Below are 22,538 nucleotides of genomic sequence, written 5' to 3'. Positions count from 1 at the left end.
CAGAACAGGATAGATCCCTTCTGCAAGCTCCACTGGCCTGCTCCATTCCGGAAATGAGCATATCTGTTCATTTCGAGTTACTTTAGAATTGCAAAAGCGCCATTGCGCAAGCATTGGATCTCATGAATATACAGGCACAATAGGATACTACCCTTTGGGGTGTGTGGTTTTTTGTTTTGAAAAAAAAAAAAGAACCAGGGGAAAGATATTTGCAATTGTTCATAACATCCACAGCGTAAGATCAAATTGATCTTTTTATTTCAATAGTATGGAGAATAATAAAAATGATGATAGGAAATCTTTTTTTATTTTGTTTTGTTGTACTTTGTATTCAACCTCATTCTATCAGGCTCTTTTCTTTCAAAATGTTGTTCTCGATTTAAATCTTTGGGTTTTTTAGGAAATGTAAAGGGAATTGAAAAGACAGATAAGACAGAAATGCCATAATTAAACGGCTGAAAATTACTTTTGAATGAAGGCTCCCCCCCCCCCCCCGGCACCTTTTCTTTTGGCTTCTGTGAACAAACAGCATTTTTAAACTGTGCTCAACTTGGAAGTGCTGCTTACATACAATTTGTAAAAAATTAATGAAAGCACTGCACATGGGCTAGATATTTTGTAATTGTTACCAGCTAATCCAGTATAGATCTAGCCAGGTAAGTGCAGTTCTATTTTTGTAAAGAGCTCATTGTGCAAGGTCATTGTTTAAACCTTTGCTTTATGTGATGGATACAGCTTCGGTGAGCTCCTAATTAGGGCATACTTTTAGGTTAATTGTTAGTTAAAAACATTTTTGGCTATTACAAGATGCTTTAAGTTTGTTTCCCCTTTACTTGAGATGTAAAAGAGACTTCAGGAGAGGAAGTTACACATTGCTAGCAGGTTCCCAAAGAACATTCTCTTACCAGGGTAGAAGAGATATTTCTGCAGATATTCTCACTTGACCAAACCGCTAAACACAGTAGGCTAAATATGTGAGTACAGCATAGGACCACACAGTCCCCCCGCCCCTGCCCAGCAGTTCACACCTTGCTGTGTTGAGTCGCAAGGTTTGAATGGGAGTTCTACTCATGTATGTTTGATTACGAGTAAATCTCTTCATGTAATCAGGAACCCTGATGAAGCAGGGCCCCTTATTACGTAGGGGAGGTCTACTCATGAGAAGAACTCTCATTCAGCCCTTGTTGGTCAATACAGCAAGGTGTGAACTGAGGGGGTGGTGAACACTTGGACGTAGGGGGTGGGGGCTTGCATGTACAGCCCTCACACTGAACTCATACATTTAGCCTACCCTGTTCTGGCTGAATCCCTAAGTATGGCTCAAATTTACAGGAAATAATGATTTAAAATTTGTAACCAGACCTCTCTACAGCTGAAGTCACAAACATAAATCTACATAGGGCCACTTCAAGTACATTACATCCCACATGTGTGTGTGTGTGTGTGTTATATAGCATATTACTCCTCTGAGCTGTATACCACACTCAAGTGGGAGCTTGAGCTTTACACCATTTGGAATTGATGTCAGGGCTCTATCATGAGCACCAGTCTGAGGTGAGCCTGGAACAAGGATCAGGGGACACACTAGGAGTTGGGACTAAAGAGCAAGTCAGAACCAAAGCTAATAATCAGTAGTCAGGCTAGGTGAAGGAGGATACCAGAAATCAGAACTGGAAAGCAAACCAGAGGTTCTCCCAGGTGAGGCTTTTAGTATACCATCATCCTGCCTCAAACTTGAAATTTTATGGGGGTCCAAACAACGTCATCTTCCATTTGTAACCCTCCCGTGTTTCCCCACCACGTCTTCCATCCTTTTTCTCACTACAGAAAATATGCTGAGGTAGGAAAGATGGAATAGCTGTGCAGTGCCTTTTAATTGGTATTGCTTGGACCTTCTGCCTGGAAGGTACCCAGGAGACAGGACCCAAGGATCCAGGAACACACCAGAGCTCAGAAAGGCCTTGTTCAATGAACAACGTTCATCTGTCAATGATTCAATGGCCAGCCTGGGTGGGCACATTTAGTTTAAGGTCTGAAAGCACTTCCTTCAAAGACTGCTACCTGCAGGGTTTTTTATTTGTTTTTTATTCATGAAATTATTTTTAGGTGTACAGGATAAAAACCATACAAAAATATACAGATAAGCAGTGATATACAATAAAATACTATAAAAGCAGATTATACCAATAAAACATGCAGACCACAGATTTTGGGAAAGCCAGCAAAAACAGGTGAGTCTTCGGAACCTTCCTAAAGACCTGCAAAGAAGCCGCCTGACGAGCCCCTGATGGAAGCTGATTCTAGATGTGCAGGACACCACTGAAAAGTTCACTAGTTCACCACACAGAACAGCTGCACATAGATCCAGCAGCTCCTGACAACTGGAAGGCAGAACTAGAGAGCAAACTGAGAACCAGTGCCAGTAAAAAACTATTGTTATCCAAGCAAAGTCCCGCCCAAAAGAGGGAGCCTTTATAGCACTTCCTGTTGAGGACATCCAATGGTCACTCTGAGTGGAGTCACTTCAGTACCTCTATGGAAACCCTTTACTCCCTAAGGCAGGCTTCCTCAACTTGATGTCTTCCAGAGGTTTTGGACTGCGACTCCCATATGCCCCAGCTAGTATGGAAAGGAAAGCTGGAAGTTGTAGTCCAAAACATATGGAGGTTGGGGTAAGGCTGGCCTAAGGGGTTCTCCAGCCTGTAGTATTGGTGGCTGATCACATGGGGCAACTGGGTACAAAGCCATAGGTTCCAGGCTCTTTCCCTCTCAGCTCCTGCCTCTGGGCAGGGAAAATGTATGTAAGCCTGCAGTGCATGTGCATATGTGGGGTACATGTGGTCTACCTATCTTGGAAGTCATAGCCAGTTGTGGCTTTGGATGATGTGTGTACACAGAAACATTGACAAGCACCTGTTATAACTTGAATAGACGACTCATTGTTTTCATTTGTGTGTAATCCAGTTGATTTAGGAGTCATCAGTGAGTGATTTTAGGATGGTTGCCCAAATTTTCTTGAAAAAAATACAGCAACTGTGACCGTAGCTTTATCCAATACCGTTCAACCTTAACTCATATTTGATTTTCTTTTTTTCTTCCCTTTTTAAAAATTTCTAGAGTCCTTAAATGGATCTTGGAAAGAAGGAGGATTTGTGCCTTCTAGTACCAGCAGCAGTGGGTATTGGAGCTGGAGCGCTCCAAGCGACCAGTCAAACCCATCTACCCCATCACCACCTCTCTCGGCCGACAGCTTCAAACCATTTCGATTGCCCTCTCAAACAGATGATGGCATTGATGAGGCTGAAACTAGCAGCCTCCTCTTTGATGAGCCCATTCCTAGAAAAAGGAAGGTAAGTCTGCTGATATGAAAACGTGTTAATTTTTGATAATGTGTTAATTAAAAAAAGTGGGAGGGGTGGGGCACCTTGGCAGGCACCAATGCCTGGTGGTGCATTGGTGCTTGCAGGCACCACATTGTCTACTCCTGTATGTACATATTTATTTGTAATTCTGAACACAGTAGGATCTACTTTTGAATAAATATGCATAGGAGTAAATGGAGAGACAGATCTCATGCTGGCTCTTGAAAGCAGTAATTTCTTTTGTCCAGTTCAAGCATAACAATTTTGGGCTGAAAAGCCATGGCTTGTGAGTCTATGAATGAACCATATGGCCACACACTCCTTCCTCATGCGCCCAGCTTTTGCTGCTCATATCATGACTTGTTTAAAGCAGTTTCCTATGACTTCCATGTTGTATAATTGTGATTCCTTCTGGCTTACAAATCGGGATCTGATCATGGCTTATATCTTGGTTTATTTCAATCACCACTTCATGGTTTAGATGTCACCAAAGATAGGTGAGTCCCAGTATTGGGGTATAAATAAATAAATAAATAAATAACAACAACAGGTGCATTAGGGGAGGAAGAGAGCATATGGCCACACAACTCATTCCCAGGCTGTTATTGTTACATCTGAACTGGCCATCCTGTTCAGTTCAGCAACACCAAAAAAACCCACATTTTTTAAATGTACATTAAAATTGCTTGTTGCTGTTCCTCCTTCCAGGTTTGCAAAATTTGGTTCTTACCAGTTCTGTGTTGTTGCATGAATGTTGATTAGAAAACAGTCTAAGTTATTTATGCAATAACCATACATCCTATTTGAAGACAGACATTTATTATTTGTTTTAGCACGTTGTAGTTATTTTAATGTCCATATTTTAAAAATATGTGTTGTTTTAATACCCCTAAAGGAAGAATCTTGAGTGAAATGCACTGGCATTTTTTATATATCAATTACTACTTTACAGCACCAGCGTGAGGCTTGCCTTTCCCTTTGGACCATAGCAAACCTGTGTCTGGGGATCAGGCCCAGTGTGGTGGTGGTGGATTGTTTTTGATCTTTCATATTTTTGTAACTAATACTATTTGGTGCTCCACTATCTATACAATTCTGAATTTTGGATTTGCACTGCTTTCAGATGCATGTTTACTCAGAAGTACATCCCAGGGTGTTCAGTGGGGCTTACTCCCTAGTAAGTGTATTTAGGTTTGTCCCCTTAATTTGGATTGCCTCTAACATAGTTGTAAGCAGAATATGGCCTAATTTATGATCCATGAAAGTCAAACAAATATGTGAACAAATTAAGGTAAATTTATGCTTACTTTTGTTGAATTTTTCAGAATTCAATGAAGGTCATGTTTAAATGCCTTTGGAAAAACTGCGGAAAGGTACTGAGCACAGCTGTTGGCATTCAAAAACACATCCGGACCATTCACCTTGGGTAAGAGGACTATTATTCCTTCTAACTATGAAAAGACCCAAAATCCTAACATTTACTCAGAAGAAAGTCCATTTGATTTCACTGGGATTTTATATCCAAGTGAGTATGCTTAGGATTTAGCTATTAACGATTGTATCATTAATTTTCTAATTTTACTACTACTGAATTGATAGATTTTGGCAATGATATAGGATCCGTTCCTACATTTTCTAGGCATACATTTTTACATGTATAAGAGTTGTTTCTGGGACAAGCGATTCCTGGGAATCAGTAGAGTGGCATACCAAGCTGATACATTGTGGTTTATCATGACAGGAACAAGCTTCAGCAAGACTTTCACGCCCTCCTCCAGTGCATCCATGAAGAGACCAGAAGCTTTTGCTTCTATTTGTTATTAACTGCAGCTTGTTGTATTGTCTAAATCCAACAAATTCTGCTTAATCTTAGCTATGGTTTTGAGATTACTAAAATGTTCCCACTCCGCGGATTAACCAACCCACCTGTGGTAAGCATCTTTGCCCAATTCCTAAAATACATTTTTTTCATTCCAAGTTAGCTCATGGCACATATAGAACTGATCACTTCCACAAAATACAATACATTCTTGTCAGACTCACACATTACAATGCATATTGTATCACAGTATGTTTGACGCAAACCAACTACAGACCATGAAGTTGGTTTGAAGTTTCAACACAACATGGTTAAAAATTAGCCATTGTTTAGGGTTCAGATGTAAACCCTAAATTGTGGTTAATCAAAAATGGAATCTCAAGCTTCTGGTCTGCCAGCTGTACTGAAAGAGAAGAAGGGGGAACTCACAACTCCAATATTCACTGCAGCTAATTCCCTTCACAATATTTCAGAATTCTGAGATCCACCACACTGAAGATTGCATAGACCAGCCTCCCCCAACCTGGACTCCCCTCCAGATTTTTTGGATGTGTTTGGATTAAACTCCCATTAGCCCCAACCGGCATGACCAATTATCAGGAATGTTGGAAGGTGTGGTCCTAAACATCTGGAGGGGCATAGAATCATAGAATAGCAGAGTTGGAAGGGACCTACAAGGCCATCAAGTCCAACCCCCTGCTCAATGCAGGAATCCACCCTAAGGCATCCCTGACAGATGGTTGTCCAGCTGCCTCTTGAAGGCCTCTAGTGTGGGAGAACCCACAACCTCCCTAGGTAACTGATTCCATTGTCGTACTGCTCTAACAGTCAGGAAGTTTTTCCTGATGTCCAGCTGGAATCTGGCTTCCTTTAACTTGACCCATTATTCCGTGTCCTAGGTTGGAGAAGGCTGCCATAAACTAAATCCCTTGAGTTATAATGTCCTATTGTACATTTATCCTGTAAATGCAGGTGCAGGAAAAAGTTCTACATTTACACAAATTTGCCTTTAGGTAGCATGAGATTGGCTGGGGAAAAATGGGTTTGAATCTTCACTTGGAGGAAGATCATTACATCGTCCTGGGAAAATTGCATGTGCACTCTCTCTCAGCCTTGCTTACCTCACAGAGTTGGTTGTGAGGATAAAGGAGAATAGTCCCATCCATGTACACTATGCTGAGCTGCTTTGGGGAAAAGTGAAGTACAAATGTGACGAATAAAGAAATTGTTTCTGCAGGTCTAAATTAAATTGTGTTTCTAGTAATCATGACTATGGGTAGTGAAAAAGTATTCATCCAATGTGCAAAAATGTGTGTTACACAGCTGATTGTGTACCTAGCTTGTACATCTGCGTACAGAAATGTGAGCACTATTATTTTAGCTGCATCCCTTTTAGATCACAGTTTAAGAAAAAAAATCATTTCCCTTCATTCTGTGTGCACGTGTGTATGCATATACATATGCAGCTGCATATATGCATTAGTAGTCATTACCAAATTAAGAAATATATTGATATAGTTTGTACCATTTGTAATAAATGCAGAGAAATGTAACTTCTTTGCATGTACCCATATACTAATATAACAGCTCTATTTTACTGTACGGAATTTAGCCTGCTACGAATAACTTCTCGGTCTTTAATTGATTTAGGCGTGTAGGTGAATCTGACTACAGTGATGGAGAGGAAGATTTTTACTACACAGAGATACGTCTCAACACCGACTCAGTAGCTGATGGATTAAGTAGCTTATCTCCCGTCTCTCCATCTCTAGCATCTCCTCCTTCTTTTCCATCCCAAGATGTGAGCAAAAGTGAGTTATCATGTGCCAAAACAGATGCTAAAGGGATGACGCCTCTAAGCCGCTCTGCTCCTACCAACCTCTACCTCGTTCACTCTGATCACGCTTACCAGGTAAAAAAAATATATACATAAGAGTTACTGTCTTACTTTAGATGTAACAAGAAACTATGGTTTCCCACCAGGTGGATTATCTGGGTTGAAACTGAGGCTTGTGCGCTTTTTCCTTCTGTTCTCCCTTTTCATATTCACCAAGAGAATAACAAACCACAGCTTCCTTGGATATCTAAATTTGATGGAGTGTGGTTTGCTTAAACATTGGCTAATGAGATAGGCCAAGATCAAATCATGGGTTCAGATCCTGGCTTGTTCTCTAACCACAACCACAGTTTCTAGAGTTCATTATTTTCACAGGGATCTGTGGTTAGTTTCAAATAAAGAGCAGAGGAGCGTGGGTGAGGCTTTCTCAGGCTCATTCTTGTAAAGGGAACTATGGTTTCTTTTGTCTGAACCAAGCCAATATGTTTACATATTGGCATTTATGTAATACTTCATTGCATTAATTAGATTTCTGCAATGCAAAAGATCTGAAAGATCCTTTAGAAGAGGGTTTGGGGCTATGTTTTTTTTTTCCAAAAATGCTCAGATCAGAAGGATTTGGAGGTAGGGGGGAATTTAAATGATATCATATATGGTGCCTAAGCATACTGTGCGATCTGTGCAGATGTTTACAGTGTCTTATCTGAAAAGCAGATATTTATTCTCTCAGTATTTTAACACTTTATTTTAACTTAAATTTAAATGTTACTGTTTTAACTTTGTATTTTAATCTTATATCAATTTTGCTGCGTGGTTTTATCCTGGTTGTGCTTTTTATACTGTATTTTGTATTTGTGCTTTTAACCTGTTGGTTGTTTATTGTGGTTTTAATTTTTGTGAACCGCCCAGAGAGCTTCGGCTATTGGGCGGTATAAAAATGTAATAAATAAATAAATATCTTTCCCCTGTAGCAGCATATATTTTCTAGTCACCCGAGCCAGTGTAAATCATGGACAAGTACAAGCCAGCACCACTCTTAATATTGGGTTGCAAAACCCCTCATTGGTATGCTTGAACAATATAGTTTACCTCTCCTCTGCTCATACAAAATCCTTTTGCTGATCCTTTCAAGAAAAAAGAAAACAGACAGAAGATCTGTTTTCATTATTATTATTTTAAAAATGTCCCACCTTTCTTCATAAATAAATTCAAAATGACTTACAGACAAACCAAACAAATTATCAGTTACAAAACCAAACACAACATAACATCAAAAGCAGGCAGAGAGAAAGAGAGCAGAATCCAACAACACAAATGCCTTCTGAAAGAGCTGGGATTTTAGTGCCTGAAGATACAGAGCAGTTTTCCCCAGCGTTTAGATGTGTTAACAGCTCCCATCAACCCCAACCAGCATGGGCTCCTGTAGCCAAAACGTCTGGTGGCCAGGGAAGGGAAGGGTGATATCGGTGCCTCCGCTGAAGGAGTCCTGCTCTTGGGAGTCTCCTGCCGAAGTTCAGTCTGTAAGGAGTCCCAGAGTAGAACATTAGATGTTGAGCAGATCACAGAAGGCAGGATATATAGGGGAAGGCAGGTGCACCAGCATAGTCTCTGCAGAAATGTAAGCTGTAAGGGTGCAATCCTATGCATGTTTAGACAGGGCGGGGGGGGGAGAGTCCTACAACTCCCAACATGTCCAGCCAGGAACTTAGGGTGCAATCCTACAAATGGCTGGCTGGTAGGATGACCATATGAAAAGGAGGATAGGGCTCCTGTATCTTTAACAGTTGTATAGAAAAGGCAATTTCAGCAGGTGTCATTTGTATGCATGCAGCACCTGGTGAAATTCCCTCTTGATCACAATGAAAGCTGCAGGAGCTATTCTAGAGTGACCAGATACAAAAGAGGGCAGGGCTCCTGCAGCTTTAGCTGTTGAGATAAAGAGGGAATTTCACCAGGTGCTGTATTATGCGTACAAATGACACCTGCTGAAATCTCCTTTCTATTCAGCTGTTAAAGATACAGGAGCCCTTTCCTCCTTTCCAAATGGTCACCATAATGGCTGGGGAATGCTGGGAGTTGTAGGACTTTTTTCTGTCTTAACTAGCATTGGATTGTGCCCCAAGTGAGACAAGGCACAATAGCATTGTTAATTAAAGGGGTGCAGGAATGCCTCTTTAGTTGAGGTCAGTCACACACAAAAGGTTTCCACCATTATAAGCTGCCTCAGAGTTCTGCTGCTGATAAAAATGACACTGATTGAGCCAATAACTTGAAACTTGATGTCCATAATCTACCTGATGCAGTTTACAATTGTGTAAAATTTCAAACCGATCTAATATGCCACAGATAAAATATGGCAAAATTTGCTGAAAATGGACACATTTGTACTTTTTACTCCAAGCTGCAAAGCAGTAAGACTCAAATTCTTCATAAAGCAAAGAAGGCCAGGACAACGTGGGGATCTTTACCGGTCCCAGGCACTTCATCCTCATCTGGATTTGGGCCTGAAAAAAACAGGGAAAGTGTGGGTGCATGGAGTGTAAGTTGTAAGCAAGTTACTGATAACAGGACACGTCTGTTAATTATTATTATTATTATTATTTATATAGCACCATCAATGTACATGGTGCTGTACAGAGTAAAACAGTAAATAGCAAGACTCTGCCGCATAGGCTTACAATCTAATAAAATCATAGTAAAACAATAAGGAGGGGAAGAGAATGCAAACAGGCACAGGGTAGGGACCTTGAGCCAACATGAGATAGCCTTAATGCTGGCCTTAAACTGCCAGGTTTCTTTTTATCATTCAATATATATTTTAGCCAAGTCTGTTTTATAAGTAACTAGTTGATATACCCGACGTTGCTCGCCACCCTAAGATATATGTCTGCAAGGTAATCATCTTAAAATAGTAGGCTGGTGCTAGTCCTGTGATTTAACTTTTAAACAAATTAAATTGCCCAGGGCATGCTGGGAGTTGTAGGTGTAAGCGGAGGCTAGAACAGAATGGTGGTGGTGAGGTTTAGTGGCAAATGGAGAAAGTCAGGTAGAAAGAGAATAAAAACAGTTAGTGAGAGGTCAGGCAAATGGGAGTTGGTTTAGGATTGAGAGATAGTGACCTAGTTTGCTCATAGTGACTTGGTTTGCTAATCCATGCTTTATTTAAAATCAGCCACTCTACATGCCAGTACTACACCTCCCAGCATGCCTTTGGCAGCCCACAGATGCTCACGTCCTCTGAGAGACACTTCCCTCCTCTCATTGCTAATGCTGCTTCTCGACAGAGCATCAGGTGTAGCATCGCTGAGGAGGGGATTTAAGCAGCTGTCAGTGGACATGCCCAGCTCTGGGTAAGTTCTGCTGGGACTGCCTCGGCCCGCACTTCTTGCCCATCAAGTGCTTCATCAGGAGCCTGTACTGAAAGGCCGGGGCTGGCCTGTGCAGTTCCTTCCTTTGTTGGGCCTGTTTCTGGGCATGCAGAGAGTGCTTCCCCTTCCTGCCTCCCTCTTAAGGGCAAAGGCCTTGCACACACTTCCCCCAGATTCTGAGAAAACAGTGATATCAGGATGGGATGCCTTTGAGCATGTTCAGAGTTCAGCCGCTCAAAGACATGCTGTTGTATCTAGTTATGATTTTAAAACTGCACGGCTGGCGGGAGGAGGCAGCACAAATGGACACAGCCATTTATGTGAGCTGTTTCCTTTTATGTGGAATTGGGTTGATTGCTTGTGACTGATCTTAGGAGTCTGGGTTGTGAAAGGCATGCCCGCGCACTCACAATGGCTTCCAAAAGCTGGTAAGTCTGGTCTCCCACCCAAGGCATGCTGGGAATTGTAGGTATAACCCTGTTTTTTTTATTAAATTCTTTAAAAATACTTAAAACCCCAAAATGCATGTTTTTAGAATTTTCTGGTACATTGTACAGCCAGACCTATCAGCGTGCCAAATTTCAAGTTTCTAACTCATCTGGAAGTAGGTAAACATTTCCGGACATACATCCCACACACATACTTTCAGCTTTATAGGTAGAGATTGCAATTAAATCCTGAAGGATCTTTGTATGCTGCCATACTTTTCCTTCCCACTTTCGCTTTGTAATTGCTGTATAACTCCTCATCAGGTTAACTCAGCTTGATATCTGTTACTTAGGTTTTTAGTAGTTTCAAAATGATGATAGCAACGGATAATGCCATGTGTTTGCTCTTAGTCATTGCTGTTCTTTTAATCGTTCTGTGATAGAAACTAGTAAATACTATTTTTTTAAAAAAAAACTCAGGTGTTTAAAAAACCCTCTTAAATGCTGCTTTTGTAAGACCTAAACCTTTAAAGAGTCATTGTTAGAACTGCATATATTTTTTAAAAAACCTTTATCTCTCATAAATTACAGTGACTGCTGTTCTTTCTCTACTTTCAGTGGATATCATAATCCCTCAGAGAATTGTCAGAGAGAGAGAATGCCATTTCAAAATAATTTCTTTCCAATATTGAAACCACTCTGTAATCCTCAGAGTGAGACAAGTCTAAAACAGAGGTGCAGAACCTCAGGATTGGGGTCAAATCTGGCCCTCTGAGAGGTCCCCAAAAGTCCTTTTCCACCACCCACCAATAGTTTGGTATTTGCCTGACTTCTGTGCAGGTTTTTCCCATTCTAGAATGCGCTCCCCCACCCACCCCCGAAACAGCTTCTCCAAAATGGATTTCAGCCTTCTGGCTCAATGAAGGTCTGCACACCTGATCAAAAATACAATTCTGTAGAATAAGGGTGGTTCCTCCTTAATCGACTGTTTTTTAAAACAGGCCACTGCTCCAATGAACATTCCAGGGTCAACCAAGTTCACGCCCAATGGAAATAGCTTTAGCATCTCTTGGCAGTCTCCTCCAGTTACCTTCACTGGCGTTCCAGTAAGTAGAAAACCAACAAAACAACAACAGTGGGAGATTTTCTTTATTATGTTGTACATGCCTGGTAGGATTCACTCCTGTCCTTTGCCCAGGTGAACATATTTTTGCAGCAAGACTCAGTTCTCTTCCTTCTCCCCCTCAATCTATGGATGCATCATTGGCATCAAAAAGGGATAGTGGGAGTTTGGGCACACTTTGCCTGTGTTCAGACAACATGATAGTCGACAGTGGAGTAATAATCCACTCAACAGTGGTTTATCTAGAGGGTACGCCCCACACAATATGATAATAATCAAATGCAGTGTGTATTAGGATCAACATTGTGTTGACTATTAGTCCACGCTGAATTGACTCACTCATCCCTGCCCTCTCTCTCCCTTTAGTCCTCCCACTAGTATCCCATCAGCCATGGCTGCTGAAAATCTATTCTGCTGGCTGGACCAGATCATCAGCCGCCACTTTGACGCCTCTTGCCTTGTGGCTGCCAAAATAACCAATAGTTGCCAAGGAAATAACCAACGATGCCCTCTATACAACACGATAACCAACAATGGTTCAAATAGCCAACATAGCGTTGGTTATTTTCACTGGTTATTTCAGCCAAATAACCAACTGTTGGTTAAAAACACTCCCACCACACAACATGATAACATGGTGGGTTAAATCACCATCGACTATTTAAACCACTGTTGGATATGGTGTTGTCTGAACCCAGTCAGAAAGACCTGCAAATTAACTAAGGCCACAGCTAGACCTAAGGTTTATCCTGGGATCATCCAGGGTTCGCCCCTGCCTGAGCACTGGATCCCCTGTGTGTCACCTAGATGAACAGGTTTGACCCCTGGACGATCCAGGGATAAACCATAGGTCTAGCTTTGGCCTAAGTATTTCAGCTGTGAATCAAATAATGTCTTCGGTTTACATTGTTCTTTCTTACTAAAACACACAGTATCAAAATATTACCCCATGGCAGTAGAACCTGTGTAGATAATACTCAGATTTATCCCAAAGTTAATTCTGGATGTCTTCCAGTCTACTGAGTTGTTAAGCCCAGCTTGCTGGTTTCCACCTTCTCCTCAGCTCCCTCACAGCATTGTTTTTGTTGACATTGTGATCCAGTGTAATCCCATATCATTTTATATCATTTCTCTGTCTAGCTGCTCATACCCCTTCTGTTTGCCATTTTTCCCTGTGCATAATGCCTTACATTTCACGTAATACCAATCATGACTGTAAGTAAATGAACAGTATTTTAATTTTTATTAAAATAATTGTTCTAGCGTTTAAATGATCACCATGTGAGCATAAGTCTCCCTTGATATCAAAGCACCTTACCTAAGGCAACACATCCAGAAATTTCCATTTCTCGGAAATGCACGCTGGTTATACAAAACCTCTGCTTTCTGACAATGTGAATTAGACACCGATAAGGCACTGCCCGCTCCTTCTCTCTTCATCAAGTGAATCACAAAAGCCTCTTACTGTCAACCTTTGGCATGTCTTGGAGGTTTTCTGTGGAGTCTGTGGACTCCTGCTGAGCTGATAAAAAATGAAAGTAGCTGAATCAATTACATTGCATTCTGCCAATGAATATTTATTAAATTCCATCAAGGAACAGCTAGTGGTGAAAGGCATCCTGCTGGCAGCAATTTGAACAAGAGACACTTAACAGAACATGCTGCGCATAAAATACTCCTAAAATTTGATTTCATGACAATATGGTTGATCTAGAGTAATTATAAAGGTGGTTTGTTCTCTGTGGCACTGCAGAAAATTGGCACAAGTAGCGCAAGAAATCAGAGGATCTCATTAGTCACTCTGTAAACCAGACACTGAAGGCAACTGGATTAAGCATGTAGGTATTCCGAGTGCTTCAGGCAATACCAGTGATCTTTTGTCCGTAATGATTAACCATTCCCAACAAAATTGTGTGTGTGTGTGTTAAAATGGCATGTATATAAATGCATTTTCTAATTTTCATAATATTCCTGAATGCACAATGATGTACATAACACGGTAGGTCTAAAAGCGGCTGTAGAGTTTTAAAATACTTGTGAAATCGCACTGATAGCATTTTGACATGTGTTGCACTGAACTTATGGTCTGGCTTTATTGGTTGTATTTAGGCTGAGAAATGCTTTTGGCCCTATATGGTTCATATGTTTCCAATTCTGTGGAAGGGTTGAAAGAATTCTAAATGCAGCCCTAGAAAATGTAGTACTAGTTAAGTTTCCCCTCCCTTGACTGGCTCAGCACCAAGAAGCCATGTCTGGGTTTGGTTGATCATGGGGAAAACAAAGCCATTGTGGCTTCATCCCCACTCCCGCCCCTGTACATAATTACCCATGCTGCAGTGCGGGTTGGCATGTCGTCCAAACTTGGCATGTGGTGCAGCAGGGGTGGCTTCATACCCACCCTACAACCCACAACTTGCTGTAGGATTTGTAGGGTGGCTATGAAGTCACCCCTGCCGTGTCGCATGCTAGGTTCAGATGACACACCAACCCATGCTGCAGGGGGTGGGTAATTATGTAAATGACGGGGTGGGGGGGGGAGCCATGATGGCTTTTTTCCCCCCCATGATTGTCCAAACATACCCATGTGGATGGCCCTGCAGTAGGAAAGCAGATCAGTGAACCAGTCTAATCAGAAATATCTATCTTGTTACTACTGTAGAAACAAGCCAAATTGATACTGTGTAGTCCCAAGCCTTATTGTCTCTGATTTGACTGGGACAAATCAAATAGTATATGCATATACATGCATGCATGCATAATTTATACACACACACACATGATGCCTGATGTGAACACTGAAGTCTTTTAGAGGCACTGCCAGTGTGTTTTCAAATGCATCTCCACAATCATGACAACTAGAAACTTGCTTTTAAAAATCGATTTCTTGAGAAGTTATCGGATTCTACACTGAACTATAAGCAAAATTCTGTGTGTGCAGCATTGCAGAAAACGATCAGTGGGTTGGATCCAGATTGGGCACTCTGTGAACGGAAGGGCTCTTTCTGTTCACAGAAGGTACTGGGATCCAGTAGAAGTTCCCCGCCAGAGGAAGGGGCCAGGGAGATGATAGCCACTGATTCCCCTTTCCCCCTGCAGCCCCGTGTTGCCTTTCATGCTGCTGCAGAGGGCCTCCAGCCCTCCAGAGAAGCTTTTTGGAAAGGAGGAATAAATAGCACCCAGAGAGCTTCGGCCATTGGGCTGTATAGAAATGCAATCAATCAATCAATCAATCAATCAATCAATAAAGTGAGTAGTGCTTCTCCGCACATTTCTCCAATGTGAATGGAGCTGTACTAAGTGCTACACTAGATCCTACCCACTGGTTTTAATGAACTATGTGTGGAGCATTTTCCCATTTCACTCTAGTTCTCTCAGCAAATCCATCTATACTTCTAGTTCTACTTCTAAACTAGAAGTATAGATGGATTTGCTGAGATAACTGAAGTTGACAAGCTGTTGAAGCTGGAAGAATGAATTATTTCTCATGGAATAGGCCAATACACCTTCAGTGGCTTTGCTACAGTGGCTCTCCTTCAGAACAACAGCTGATGCTTTTGTCCTGATTTTATATACCAGGATGATTGCAGGTAGAAATCCCTTTGCGGTGCTGCTTTAAAATTAATTGCTCTGGTATCACCACTTTTCACTAATGGGATGCCAGGAACCGATGAAGCTGCCTAGACTCTTTTCTCTAAACAAGCTCATTAATAGCCTGTCAGCTTGAGTAGCAGCATTCCTGGTTTATCACGTGTTGAATACTTTGCCCTCCTCACCCTGCAAATCGGAATGCCGTCGGAAATAAAACCAAGTGCCAGGGCTACAAGTGTGTTGCCAGAGAATTAAAGTGCGTATTACTTCAACTGCATTTAGATATCGGGACTAAGGCACAGCAGGGAGCAGGGAGTTTAAATTACGAGAAGTGAGATTCATTCTAAATCTCGAGGAGAAATACCTGTGGAACAGCTGTGCTTGGGAACAGGTCATGAAATCTTCCTTGAACATTTTCAAGTAAGGTCCAAAATAGTCAACTGCTAGCAGTGTTTAAGGTGTATGCCATAGTATCCCCTCACTCCATAAATGTTTTTTGTTTTTTTACAATACTGGATATATCCAAGTAGCAGGAAAAGAAATTGAGGCAATGGAAGAAAGACAAGAAAGGGTGAACGTAGAGCAGGACATGTCATACAGACTTACATTGGGACTGTGCTACTTCAGATATACATAAGGGGTATGCTGGATGCTCGTTTGCTCCCAATCACTTTTTGTAAACCGCCCAGAGAGCTTCAGCTATGGGGCGGTGTATAAACGTAATAAATAAACAAACATTCCCTTCCTTTGAAGTCTGAACCACATGCCCTTCTGAGTGTTGGGGCTGAGTGTCAGAGGCCCAAAGGGATTGAGTTGATGGGCCAGCTGTTGAGAAACAGGGTATAGGGGAGAGAAACGCTGTTCCACCAAGGGTGAGCTATTCCACCTGCTCCCCTCCCCCCCCACACACACACACCTGGAGACTTTAAAAGCAAGGCTCGCGCTGAAGTTTGGGAGGTGCTGCTTCATGGGGAGAAACATTTCAACCAAGTTATTTTTTTCCTTATCTGCTCTGTTTTGCTGTAAACTTGTATTTTGTATAGTTTTGAATATTATTGTGATATTGTTGATTAGTATATTGTTAAGCATTGTTGTAGTTTTAATTTTTAAACCGCTCAGAGAGCTTCGGCTATTGGGCGGTATAAAAATGTAATAAATGAAATGAAAAATGAATGAATGATTTGACTCTAGGATCCAGAGTGTCCCTTCCAATTGATAAGTCTATAATGAAAGTGGCATGTTTGTCTCTATCACCAGGTTTCACCAACTCACACGCGCCCTGCAGGGAGTGGAGAACAAAAGCAACAGATTCAGACAGTTCTGTCATCACCACCTAGAGCATCAGTTGGCCTAAGGTAGAAGTTTTACTTCTGGTAGCAATACACTAAATTAATTGGAGTGGTGGGAGGGGGGACACTGTAATTAACATATTTCTTCTGTACTGCATATAGTTAAATGAAATTCTTTTCAACGTAACTAAATAGCAACAGAATATTGAAAAGACTGTCATTTTATTTTAAATGTCTTTTTTTAAAATGCCATTTATTTTTATCAGTCTATAAAAATACATGCGTAGGTACCTTCTGCACTGCATATCCTGCACGGGGGGTTGGACTCAATGGCCTTATAGGCCCCTTCCAACTCTACTATTCTATGATTCTATGATATAGTTAAATGTGGTTTTTTTAAACATAACTAAATGGCAACAGAATATTAAGAGTATCATTTAATTTTAGATGACTTATTTTTAAACGCCCATTAGTTTATTTTTCTCAGTCTATAAAAATACATACCTTCTAGCTGTCCTAAACAAGTAATGTGTCATCTGATTTGCTCCCTACCTAGGAAATGCAGAAAGAGGAAGAAAATGAGATAAATTTACAAATTTCCCTGTGCAGCTTGCAGGATTTCAAAATCCTAAACTGTAGTTCTGGGTGATGGATAAAAAGAACTTGCTTGAATGATGCAGAAGAACTGTTGCCAACTTCACTTGTAAATAATTGGGCTGTAATCCTGTACACACTGACCTAGGAGTTACCCCGCTTAACTCATGGGGCTTACTTACAAGTAGACATGCATATGACTGTGCTGAAAGTTGACCCTTTGAAGAAAAAACTTTCTAAAGCTGGAAAGCAGGTGTGTATTGTAGGGACGCAGAGCCTCTTGCAACCTGAGGGTGCATTCCAATTTGGAGAAGTTCTCAGGGGCTGCATTCCATGGTGGATGGACCAAAGGCTAAAGATGTGAGGTATATTATAGCTTAAAGCTCTTACTGTCAGTAACTAAGCCTTAGAAGAGGCATTTCAACTTTTTAGACTAGGAAAAAAGCCATGAAACCACCAAATGATTAGTGATTGGGGGAAGACTGTTCTAGGACTTCCAGAGGGCTGGATTTGACCCCCAGGCCTGAGGTTTTGCACTTCGGCTGTGTTGGAAGTTTCACTGATTTAGTAGATTTCCTTTTCTAGTACAACCCACCACAAAACTAGAACCTTTGTTGGATATATCTATCCAGATCCGATAACCCCTGCAACACTTTCCCATTTGGCCCTCCTTTACGTCCCATATATATAAGGTATAAGGTAGAAACGATACAGATGAACAACTCCCTCTCTGCCAACAAGAGTACCACAAAAAAATATGGATAGCATGGACAAAACAAGGGCCAGATCCACAAAAAGCAGGATATAACACTTTGAAAACAGTGTATGGAATGTGTCATGAGCCCCAACAGTTGCCAATACCATTATAAACCAGTAGTGTAGATCCTGCCAAGGTTTAGAGTGTCCAGAAATTCTCCCACCAGTTAAATAAAAGTAGTGTTTCAGAGATCTCCATGTTTGGCTGGAGGTAGATATCCATGTTCCTCTGTGACCACATAAGAAGTAAATGTAAACCAAGTTTTATAAAAACTGATGGTGATTGTTTTGTTTCTTCGATTCCAGGTTTCATTTGTTAATTTGTCTATTAGAACTAAGTTCCAAAGCTGTGCCAGGCAGATTTCAAAATCTCCATCCAGGAATCTCTAGCATTTGGCTATAGTGAGTCTTGAGTTCTGAGGCCCTTCTGGATAAGATATATTGCCATTCCAAAGTTTATTGACAGGAGGGCAATTTTAGGATCAAGTGGAATAGTTTGGTTAGTAATGAGTTTGGTCTCATGGAAGACTCCCCCCCCCCCGAAAACAGAGACTAATGGGCAATCCCACCACATATGGAAATAGGAACCAGTCTTCACATCCTTTCTACTCATGCTATTCCATTTCCAATCTTGCAATAACTGAGCTTACAATATTTTTTTTAGATTTTCAGTATCACATCCAATGATTTTCTCCCCCCATGTGTTAGTATTTTGGATAAGATAAACCTTTAATTAATCAGCCTTTCTTTCCATTATTCCGGCAGAAAACCTAGAGGAGAGGGAAAGAAATGTCGCAAAGTATATGGGATGGAGAACAGAGATATGTGGTGCACAGCTTGTCGTTGGAAAAAGGCCTGCCAGAGGTTCATTGACTGAAGCATGGAAACAATACGGAATCATGTATAGCAGGATTTTCATGCTGCAGCTGCACTGTGTGACTTTCCCCACATCATTCAGTGCTGGCTTTTACAGAAGGCTTGCACTTTAAAAGGAAAACAGTAGTACCCAAGGAGGAGTTCTCAAATGCCTATGTGCAGCAATATAGGAGAAACTAACAACAACAAAACCTTTTAAAAGTTTTGAATCAGGGGCAGCTATATGTATTTTTCTTTAAAAGAAGAAAAATCCTTTTTAATAATCTTGAACAACTTGCCTGCCAGGACATTTTGTTTTTCACACAGCATCATTGTCTGTTCTGAGAACTTTGGAATCAGAAAAAGCAAAAAAAAACCAAGTGATACTACTTTACCCGAAATGGTTTTTTAAAAAGTGCATACATTGCAAGGGGGTTTCTACACTATACTTTACAAATGCATAAGCTACAATTTTCTCAAAAGCAGCTCTTTCAGATATGGTCAATATTTCTAATGGGATCAGAGTTGGTGCAGCATCCTTGGCTTGTCCTTTAGGGTTATTAGAATATTGTGTTGCTGGAAGGACAAGCAGCATTGTGAAGAGAATTTCAAGAGTGGTCTCAAACTTAGACCTGAAGCCTAAGTATCACTTTTGTTTATATCCTAAAAGAGGATACATTTGGGGAAATCACCAGCAGACCTAAACTAAAAAATACATCCACAAGCGGGAGAGGAGTCTGATTTTAAATGAACTTGGATTGAAGTGAGCATAAGAACATAATTTATGATTCAGGATATCTTCCCAGAAATGATCACAGGAGAACTCTTTGTACATCTCACAGTGCTAAAGGCCTTGCTCCAAGTGAGTACGGGCAGCCAGCTAGACTTCATAAGCTTTTATTCAGGGATGTGATCCAACCCAGCCGCTTCCTTTCCTGCTTTTTATGAGAATACCAGATGAACAGTTCGATTTAAAATGCAAAATGCATTATTTTGGGCAAGGAGGAGACTACACGAAGACAACAGCTCCCTGCTTCAGCTTTCCAACAAGTAAAATATGAGTGCAGCAAAGCAGGTGTATGTATGTAAAAAGTCCAATGATTATCAAGTTATTTCAAGGTCAGAAATAAAAGCCTTCACACTGGCTTGCACTTTGATAGGTTTTTGTGCTTTAGTGTAATTTAGTACTTTTTTGGCCCATGAAATGGCACGGATTATTTTAGTGTGATAAAAATTGAGCTAATGTTTGAAAATCGGTGGAGATTTTGGGCACAGGTGTACTGGAAAGATTGTCTCTGCAGGCCCTTCTAGTAATAAATGGGATTAGTGCAAGAATGCTACCATATATTAATTGCAGTGGGGCTTGTGCTCAAAAACATTCTGGTGGGTTTTGCCCTATGATATTAACTCCAGAGTGGTTTCCCAAATTCAGAAAACAAGAGCAAGAATGGGAGCCCATGTGGATGCTTATTCCAACTGTTGTATGGTGACAAGTCATAGGCAAAGTTTATTTTTTGGCTCAGAAGGACCAATGATCGGAACACAACACAAATCTCTCTTACTAGACTATCTCTACCTTTGACTAAGAGGGAGGAAAAAGCACAAGATTTGGTTGGAAAAGAGAATCTATAGCTAGGGCTGATCTTTATGTGAACTTCAGTGCAAAACTACTAAATTTAACAAAAGGACACTCATTTTGCAGCATTTCTATATAGTAGGCCTAGGATTGCCTTCCAAAATAAGTCTCTCTGGTTGAACAACTCTGCATAGCATTGTCAGGGTTCCCTTTGATCTAAGCACTCACTACAGATATTCATCCAGTTTTCTCTTAACACCTTCAAAGACGGAAATTCTTTGTATATATAGTACACAGTTGCCACCAGTCTTAACAACTAGGAAGTATGGAGCATGCCTATCTTAAGACTTGTCAGTAAAATAAACAGGCATGAGCTGAATACAAATGAAATATTTTGTTTTCCTTATGACTTGGTCTTCGTTTATGTCTAGCCTAGCCATCAGAGTTAAGAAAAAGATTCAGGAAAAAACAAGGCTTTATTTTAAACTAATTATTCAATGCATTCTCTTTCCATGATCAAGGAGCTAACTGCTAATTTTAGAACTGTACTCCTGATGCAACAGTTGCACCCTGTGTTCCATCTTTTAATGTGTTGAACTGTAGTCTTACTTTTGTGTTGCAGTACATCTCTGGGTGTTCACAGTAATCCATTTGAAATTTACCCAGTGGTGATCAGCCGTAGCATAACTTCTGTTCTGACTTGCTGCTCAGAAAAGAGTACAAACATTAACCGTACCTTAATGTTCAGTGCACATCCAGAGGAAAGAGAAGGTACAGTTTTATGGTTCATTCCCAACTGTGTATAGAAAAGTTGTAGTGCATGTACTTTGCATGCTAGAGAACTTGGGTTCAATTCCTGATTTTCCATTTACACGATTCCAGGTAGCAAGGCTACAAAGTGTATCTGTGTGAGGCCTTGGAGAACAGCTGCCATTTTGGAATAAGATAATATTGGGCTAAATGGACCAATGGTCTGACTCAGTCTAATGTAACTTTATATGGTCAATGTAACGTTCTTGTGATAGAAAGAACAGAAGCTCCAGGAAAGTTCCGAGTGCTTTGCAAACTGAAATAATGGTAATTTCCACACATAGGCAATCATTTTCCGTTTGAATAAGTGCTCCTTTTGGGAGTATGTAGTCTTGATTATCTGCTACTTTTGGACCCTGTTTAATTCACAAGGATCTATTCTATTTCTGTGGTATTTCATATCTATTTTTACAGGACGATATTGCCATACAAGTTGCAAAATAACTCATCATCCAAATATATTATTAGTGTGACTGGAGATAATAGAACAGGAGGAAATCTCTATTTGCAGGGGTTGGGGTATTATGTAATGTTCTAGGAATCTGCAGCTGATTTGGTTGCATGTATGACTGCAAATTAATTTTGGGGACTGTGGCATTTGCCAAATTATTCTTGGTTGGCATAACCCTCCTGCTAGGCATATTCCTCTATGCTGGTGCTCTCAAAGCTAGAGTCAGGCCTTGACAAATCTCGATAATTTGATTTCAGATTCCCAAGAGTTGAAGATCAGTGTTTGACATCTGATCATTTAGCATTTTTGTAATATAGTTTTCAGCTCAGCACTCTGAACTCATAAGGGCTAGAAACTTATTTTAAAAAACTGAAACATAATCAGGAGAATGCCTGCCTGCCAAATATGCCCACCCGTCTGTCTTTGTGTGACATTGGTTGGCATCATCAACTGCTTTTTCCCATCTCCATTTCTCTGCTCTGCAAAGCTTTATACTGTATGTTGTTCACGTATGGGGGTGTCCCACATGGCAATACTGAGACAGCCTTTACAGTGTTGTTTGAACTACTGTTTGCCATAGCTAGGTTAAGGCCAATCTGTCTTAAGATAGGATTTGGTTGTTTACTCATTGACTGAAATGACCTTCAGGTGGCTCTGTTGGATCTGATATGAAGAGAAGGAT

The 22,538-nt window shown here is 40.8% G+C and overlaps 1 protein-coding gene across 1 annotated transcript in view; it reads left to right on the top strand.

Moving 5' to 3' along the window:
* ZNF704 (zinc finger protein 704) overlaps window positions 1–22,248 on the top strand; it is a 53,934-nt gene extending 31,686 nt beyond the window's left edge. The window contains exons 4-9 of the mRNA XM_063130881.1: window positions 3,118–3,350; window positions 4,688–4,788; window positions 6,832–7,093; window positions 11,816–11,920; window positions 16,783–16,880; window positions 18,930–22,248. Coding sequence (XP_062986951.1) covers window positions 3,118–3,350; window positions 4,688–4,788; window positions 6,832–7,093; window positions 11,816–11,920; window positions 16,783–16,880; window positions 18,930–19,041 — 911 coding nt within the window. The 3' untranslated portion in view covers window positions 19,042–22,248. The remainder of the gene's footprint in view (window positions 1–3,117; window positions 3,351–4,687; window positions 4,789–6,831; window positions 7,094–11,815; window positions 11,921–16,782; window positions 16,881–18,929) is intronic.
* Window positions 22,249–22,538: the final 290 nt, after the last annotated feature.

Source organism: Elgaria multicarinata, chromosome 7 (genome assembly GCF_023053635.1).
Source record: "Elgaria multicarinata webbii isolate HBS135686 ecotype San Diego chromosome 7, rElgMul1.1.pri, whole genome shotgun sequence".
Classification (NCBI taxonomy): domain Eukaryota; kingdom Metazoa; phylum Chordata; class Lepidosauria; order Squamata; family Anguidae; genus Elgaria; species Elgaria multicarinata.
This window is presented reverse-complemented; position numbering and strand designations above follow the sequence as displayed.